General features: G+C 35.7%; 1 protein-coding gene across 1 annotated transcript in view; it reads right to left on the bottom strand.

The window, feature by feature from the left end:
- The window catches only part of LOC134838900 (junctophilin-1-like), a gene marked incomplete in the record, with an annotated part of 55,298 nt that overhangs the window by 6,200 nt on the left and 41,040 nt on the right, over window positions 1–8,058 (bottom strand). Inside the window, 2 exon segments of the mRNA XM_063854204.1 lie at window positions 4,129–4,262; window positions 5,620–5,857. Of these exon segments, the coding sequence (XP_063710274.1) occupies window positions 4,129–4,262; window positions 5,620–5,857 (372 nt within the window).

The following is an 8,058-nucleotide window of genomic DNA, read 5'->3' as shown; positions in this document are numbered from 1 at the left end:
CACCACCCTGGGGTTATTTAAACTGAACAACAGTCGAGGGTGATTATAATTTAATTTTCGCTATTTTACAACACAATTATTTTTCGCATGGTTTTCAGATCAAAGGAAAAACGACCTATGCAAATAGAAATTGTACTTGAATTGAAATGAGAAGAGACAATGAAGCGTTGCGAGTGGGGGGGGGGTGTGTTGCCTTGAATTTGCGGTGTCAATTAAAAAACAATTTTTTTCTAAAGTTCGCATCGATTCATGTTTTTTTGCCCGTTAAGCACGGCTGAAAACACAATCCAACTGTCGGAATAAAATTTTCTTATTAATACTATCAGATAGCGCATACTTTTAAACTACAATTTTAATGACAAATTTTCTCCCGAATAAAAAAAACATGATATATCAGAAATATGTTTCAGCATTGTCAAAGCGAAATTAAAAACCCCATCAAAAGTAACATATAATCATTATTTAAAGCCTAGTGTCTCCCGGCAAAATTACAATTGTGCAAATGTATTTATGCGCCCATATTAAAATTCTATTTTTGACGCTTATTTGGCATGTAGCAACATAATTCTTTCGCGGACATTGGGGTATGGGAACAGTGCAAATGGCCTGGAAAATTTGAGGGCAGTTTCTAAAATTGTAGTCCCCAGAGACATTGAGATAGAGAGCATTGAATCTCCTTAAATTTATGGAGACTAAACTGAGATTTGAAATGAAAGATGACCCATTTGTGAACATGTCAGAATATCTGATAGATGTATGGACAGAGATAGCATTAATTGGCTCCTCGCTGCTTACTGTTCTATTTTTTGTCAAGTAACCGGAAATTAGAACCATTAATGACCGATTAGTTCTCGTTTGCTTGAACGGTATCTCCGGCGATTTAGGAAAATCTGGACTATTCAAGAGAAACTTGGTTGCGGCGATATAGCAAGAAAGAAATTAAAAACCAAAGCCTTATTAACCCTGAATTCGGAAAAACATCGAACATCATAGGTGTTAAAATTATGAATCATTGTAAATACTTCAATTGATTTTGAAGTTGTAATTTTTAGAATGGTTCTTTTGCTTTTAGTAGTATTATTTATAATTCAATTGGCACCAATTTTAGTGCCAAATCACTCAGCCGAAAACGAGCCAAATCAACTCGGATCGAAAACTAGGCTGTTCGTATCAAAGGGATACTTTAATTGTTCGGAATGCCTTAGACGTTTTTGATTCAGATGGCAAAATATATATTTTTCGGAAAAAATTCTCAAAAAAATTCTAAATTACTAAAAAATGTACCTATATCCCACACACACTTGTGTATACAAAAAGATGAGTTTTGTGCCTGGCTAGGCAATATTTGAATGACTTAGCTTGCTTTCAAACTATTTACAATCCTTTCTGAGACTAAATGAGTCGCGGGACACAGTTAGCGTTCAAAAAGACAGAACAACAGGCGATTGAGTCATCCTAAATCTGAGAGATAGAAAAAAAATGCAGTGGAAAATAATATTAGCTTTAAGCTCAGTGTACCAAATACGCTAGGGACAAAAATCTACATGTTTATCTACTATTGTCAACAATTTTTCTAAAAAAACTTTTGATGTTCACAGCTCAAAGTTTTGCACGTTAGATTGACTTTTATAAAAATTATGAAGGTTTCAAAAATCTTAATATGGCGAACTGGCAAAAAAAACAATTGGCTCTTTTCTCTTCCCCCCACCTGCAAAGTTTTATAATTGAAATTACTGTTCCCATTGTTTGATTGTCCTTAAATTTGACGTGCAGAATAATTACGCAATGAAAAACATATTTGGTTTTCATTATCATCACAGTAAATTTATAAAATCACTCGCTAGACCATAAAATTGATGCTCGTGTGAGGTACGGGCAAAAGAAAAAGAGTCAAAAAATTTTTTTTGAAGCGTGTTTTGGTTTTATTGGAACATTACCAAATGGAAAAAATGAAAGTTATGGGAAATAGATGGATTGGGCTTCACAAAGCGCAAAAGATGAATAAATTGCTAAAAAATTGTTTCATATTGTTCATGTCAAAAAAATGAAACAGAAAAACATGTTAAAATCTTCAAGCTAAACTTTTAAAATCAAAGTCGACCAAACAGGTGAACTTTTGTGTTGAATTCTTTTTTTAAAAAACAAACTTGTTTTCAACCTCTTTTTTCTAAAAATTTCGTCATTTTGTTAGCCACATATGTAGACAATAGAGCTAAATCAAATACTTAAAGCAGTTACTGATACGAGCCGCTTTGATTGGTATTGTGGCCGTCAAAAAAATTTTGGACTCGGTAGGTAATTGTTTTTGATCAATTTGTTCAAGAAATTTTACGCTTTTGTTCAAAGCAGCAGAAATGTCTGAAAAAGTGTTTTTAAGAGCAAAATTGTCATGAGTTTCACAGAAAAACAAATCTTTGTTTTTCAGGTAAATTTTCAAAATTATTTGTTTCGCAAACGTTTGTTATTCCAAATTAATCAAAAAATTTGAACGAAAAAATAAAACGTCAGAAAACTAAGTCCTTAAAGTTTTTTGTTTACTTTTTGCAAAACTCTAACCTGAGCGAAAACGTTCATCCGTAAGTTCACCAACACCCCTTTCCCATCCAGTTCCCCACGTTCCCTTTTTCTAAAAAATCCATATTCAAACAAGGATAGCCGGTAACTGTGCAAAAGGCACAGAATGTTCCGACTATCCGACCATAGTCTTAAAAAAAATAGTAGGATCTGACCTAAAAAAAAAAATTTAGGTATATTCAACAATCATAATTGAGAAGTCCAATTGGATCACAGTTTTGGCAGAAAAAGGACTAGAAAAATTATCGTGAAGGAAATTTAGTTTTGAAATTTGACTTTTTGAAATTTTTGATTTCAAAATTAGCGCTAAAAACTTTAAAAAACTCCCTTGATTTGAATAAAACTAAATTTTCACGGCTGAATTTAAGCTTAAACAAGCTTTTGCAATTGACAAACTTAATAGCTCAAGATTAGACCAAAACTGAAAAATTTCAACTTTCGACCCTGAGCATTTTTTTTCAAAACTTTCTATGTCGTTCGAATAACGACTGAAAAAGTTCTAATATGAAATATAACTCGACTCATTCCGATGTTTAATTGTGAGTTTAGATTTTGGGTTGAAATCAAAAAAACTAAAATACTCCCGAGTACGAAGTCCGTCCATATTTTTTAAATCGTCGGAGCAAAAATTTTCAATTGTAATTTTTTAATTATTTTTTTTTGTAAAATTTGTAATTTAAAATTGTTGACTCTAGTTTATTAGTTTTTTGTTTGTTTTAGTTATGTAAATCATCAACTTTGGGAAAAACTTCAAAAAAAACAAGTCAACCCTTCATCGGTTTTGCTTAAAATAAAGAAATGATCATAAAAATAGTTTTGAAGAACAAATTTCACTTCTACGTAACCAATTTCTCCATGAATTCTTTTTACAAAACGAATCTCAAGCAGCCATATTGTGAACAGACGGGCACACGGTTGAACTAAGTCCCATTTGGGCAAGATTGTAGAGAATGAGAGAACCCCTGGCCAGATACTTAAAACGCAAATGAGGCCAATTATTCGATATGAAAGTCTGCTGGAAAAATTTAAAAGAAAGGGAGTGAAGAAGAAAGCAATCAAATAATTCACAGAACATTTTGAAAGATAAGAGAGTTTTTTTCCGGCAGATGATCGTAAGCATATATTGCAAAATCAGTGGCTCAAAATTGAATTCTAAAAAAATTTACATCAAATTAGAACCAGACAGGTGAATAAACGTTTTACAAGGTGAAAATCAAAATATGAAGATTCGTGATTTTTGCACTAGATACTGATCATTATCAGACCCAAACCATTTGTACATTTACCTCTGTTTTGACAGTTGCAGCAGTTACAACATTCTATAAAACAACGAGATTTTCTTTAAAAATATCTGTTAGTTTTATCATATTTTTTTTTCTTCTAAGCCTATGTCGATTAGGACTATATTTATTCACGAGTGAAATTACCAACATGGGGTTATGTTGCAGGCACGTAAATTGCATTTTTTTTCTCATTTTCTTGTGAACGAATTGATTGACAATGAAGATTGGGTAAATTGTTAGTTTTTCCCTTCTTGTAAGCTCTTACACTTACTTTCATCAGGAGGTGGTTTTCGATGGCTGAGCTCGGCAAACTCTTTAGCCCTCACTCGGGCATATTCGGCGTCCTGGTGGGCTAAATCCGCGCACTGGTTTGCCTGCTCCGCCTTCAACTGCGCCGTGTTCACTCTATAACCAATTAGCACCTTTTCAGAATACCAGGTCCACGGTTCGAATCCCTCTTAATTCTTTTTTTTTTGCAATATCTTTTTATTGGACACTCTCAAACAATGTTTTTAATGTGATTTTTGAATTTTAAATAGCCTCAACTTTCATTTTTACCAAATTGTATGCTCGCTGTACTAAACTGCATGTCTAGTTAATCACGCATAAAACCATACCCGTTATCACTTTGAAAATGAACCTTGAATCTGTTTGAGACTTCAACTGAAATTCTGTCTCGCTTTAAACTCAGTCACGTGATCTTTTAGGGACTTCACGTGGTGTGCAATCAGATCACGCATTCAGTCACAGCTTGTCCCCGATAGAGTTGAACAATGGAAGCGTTCGAAAGTATCACAGGAAGAATTTATTTGTAAAGCCACATAGAAAAGGTATATAAAAATGGTCGGCTTAGTTGCGCAAAACTCTAAAAATAGGGTAGAATCATTACTTGTTTGGCCATATCAACTGTCAGTTTGTAGTTTATCCGATCAATTTCATGGTGGATTTTGGATTGACAATTGCCTGCGGAAATTTTACCGGGATTATATGTTCAATGTAAACGCACCATCTTTAAGGCAGATTTACAAAAAAAAAAGCTTTTTAAAATTGTATTCCAGAAAACTGGATGCTTCAATAGGTATCCATTTGCTTACAATAGAGACGTAAAAATAAACAAGACTGCTCGTATCAGAGTAAAGTCAATTAAAAAAAAGGAAATTCTGCGAAAACAAAATGACGTTTTTTTTTTCACTAATTTTGAGATTTTTTAGGAAGCATTACCCCACACGGTATACAAAGTACTATAAGTGATAAATTCGCTCCTGGTAGTTTAGCAAGTATGACAAATATAAACGAGTTTAGAGCGATTCATAAAAGACGGATTAAAACTCTGCCCAAGGGTTAATAGCACGAAAAGTATTTGGGCAAAATGGCATTTTTGAACCCCATAATTTTCCGAAAAACAATCAAAATTGAAATATTTTTTTAAATTTGAGGCCAGGATAACAAAACTTTTCGGATGATATAAAAAAAAATCCGTCAACATCGGCCAGTGAAAAAAGAAGTCAAAATACGTCTGGAGAAAAAACAACCCAAGCACGTATATTCGGTCACTTTCTTCAAAGTCTGAACAAAAATCTTTTTTTTTGTAAAAACTCAGGTCATAGAAAAACTTCATTTCGAGCGCTTTTAGTAACTAATTTCTATGGTAACATCAAAAATGTTTGGTCATCATACAAAAAACCATAAATGATACGTTCAAAAATAGGTGAAAAAAAAAGAATTAACAAAGTTTACAAAGGTGATTTGAATTATAGTTGACCTTGATAGAGTTATTTCAGCCTTCTTTTTGGCCAGCTCAGCTGCATGTTTTGCATCTATCAAAGCTCTCTCTACTTTCTCAATCCGCTTGGCCGTTCCGTGCTGCAGAATGTTCCGACCTCCTTTCTTCCGATCCACAGGCGTGACCAGTTTGTTTGATCTCCACTTGCCTTCTACTTTGCGGCCGTCTTTGAGAAAGAAACAGCCGAAACCATGTCGCTTGTTGTTCAGCCAGTAACCTAAAAAAATAATAATTAGTTTGACATTACCATGTTTGTTGAGTTATTAAACTTATATCAAATAGCATGTAATTTTAGCATCCGGGTTATGTCAAAACAAGAATAAATCTTTGTGAAAAAAATTAGTGCAATTGCCCAATGAAATAGAAAACGCATCACAGGAATAGCACCACCCTAGTCGATCAAGGGAGGCTATTTTGCAAGAGCCTTGCAAGATTCTGTTAAAAAAGATGCATCGCTGAAAAAGATCTTGCAAGATAACCTCCCTAAAAAGTAACCTTTTCAAAACAGTTTCTTTAAAGATATGTTTTTTGTGGGGGAAAAACAACCATGCAAAGACAGACTAGCGCTGGAAAGGTGGTGAGGTGTAACCAAAAAAACTAACCAACAAAAACAAACTTTGATAATAAAATGAACATAAAGCAACATACAAGCTAATTACATGAACACAACACAAAAAATATCTCAAGCTAATTGTTTCTATTTATAAAAATTCTTATAAAAAACAAAAAAATGCAAAACTAGTCAAATTATTCCAAAAAAAATAAAAAAAAATAGTTTTTTGAAAATTGTTGTTTTGCAAAATGCATAAATTGTAACCACAAACCAAAACTTTTTACATTACCGAAGCTGAAAAGTTAGCTTATATATGATTTTTTTCAAAAATAAATCAACCAAAACTTTTTTCCGAACTTAAGGAGTAAGTGGAAAAATAAAAATAGAGCAATGATGAATCGGACATCAGCATCTGGAACATAATTTTTATCCCGCAGAATTTTCCAAAATCGTTTAATGTGACAAAATTATCAGGGGCTACAATATGTTCAGTTGTCAATCATCATCTTAGTGTCAATCATTCGAGTTGCTATTATTAGTTCCCAGACTTTATCAAGTGTGAGACTGGTACCTGCCTGTCAATCAACTAAAGCTGTCTAGCTGTTAACTGTTGACCTCTAAGTTCACTCTCTTATTTTTGCGAACTAGAATTCAGTCAAGTCAATTAACTATTTAACAGCCATCTTTTTACAAACCCTTGTTATGGCGCAGCCAGCAGACGGTGGGGGGAAAAACCCCCTTGGAATTGTGGCTTTCTGGCCTCCAAATCAGGCGGAACCACAACTTTTATGGGAACACTGGAAACAACGATTCCATTGGGCGATGGTGGCGAAACATGGAATAGTCTCGTCAGAATACTACTTTGCATCGACATTAACCGAAGCACAGATTACAGATCTGGGGGACGTTGGTGGAAAACCACGGGCAGAAGGTGAACGTACACTAATATCGAATCTGTACTTATCCCTGGGACATGAGGGACAGAGAGCATTGCATAACCAGCATCCACATTTAGATATGGAAACAATACGATACCCACGTTTTTTGGATACCTGTGTAGCTCTCTTTCAGAAAGAGCGGAACGAGACGTACGAAATGTACCAAATGTTGTCGAGGAAACAAAAGGAGGGTGAGAGTCTAGAATCGTTCTATGCAGAACTTAGCGGAATGGCGGCAAGATGCAACTTGGGCACCCAGGAGCGGAAAATGGTGAGAGACATTTTTATTTTCAACATGAGGAACAGGGACGCGCAGAACGAGCTGTGTAGGGAAACCAAAACCCCGGAAGAAGCACTGCGAATCGCAATGTCATACGAAAGAGGAGGCAAATACGCAAGGAGCTACAAGGGGGCCGTATCCGGTTCCACGGGAATGGCGCATTCATCGCCAGGGGGTTCTCTACAGATTAAAACGGAACCAGTCAGCAATATTCGCGGATCCAGGGGACGAGGAATGCCAAGGGGACGGGGTCAGTATCCAAATCGTGGAGGAGGTCGAACACAAGATCGAGTGCAAGAGCGCAGATGTTACAACTGCGATCAACCGAATTTCACCCCAGAACACGGACAACGATGCCCAGCGAGAGCCGTCACATGCAACTTCTGCAAGAAGATTGGGCACTTTGAGAGGACTTGCCGAGGAAAACGACAATCCAGGGGGGGGACAACCGGTTGGATTGATCCAAGGGGATGAGTTTCTCGACGAGGAAGATACACCCTCGGATGACGTGGAGCCCCAAGCTGCGGCAAGTTCAGTTGGTTTCGTCAAACGAGAACATCACAGCTGGTCGTCAGAAAGTTCGGACGATTACATGGTTATGGCAATTCGACGGAAGAAGGAAATGATGTTGAAAGTTGCCGGGCCCA

Source organism: Symsagittifera roscoffensis, chromosome 2, assembly GCF_963678635.1.
Source record: "Symsagittifera roscoffensis chromosome 2, txSymRosc1.1, whole genome shotgun sequence".
Taxonomy (NCBI): domain Eukaryota; kingdom Metazoa; phylum Xenacoelomorpha; order Acoela; family Convolutidae; genus Symsagittifera; species Symsagittifera roscoffensis.
This window is presented reverse-complemented; position numbering and strand designations above follow the sequence as displayed.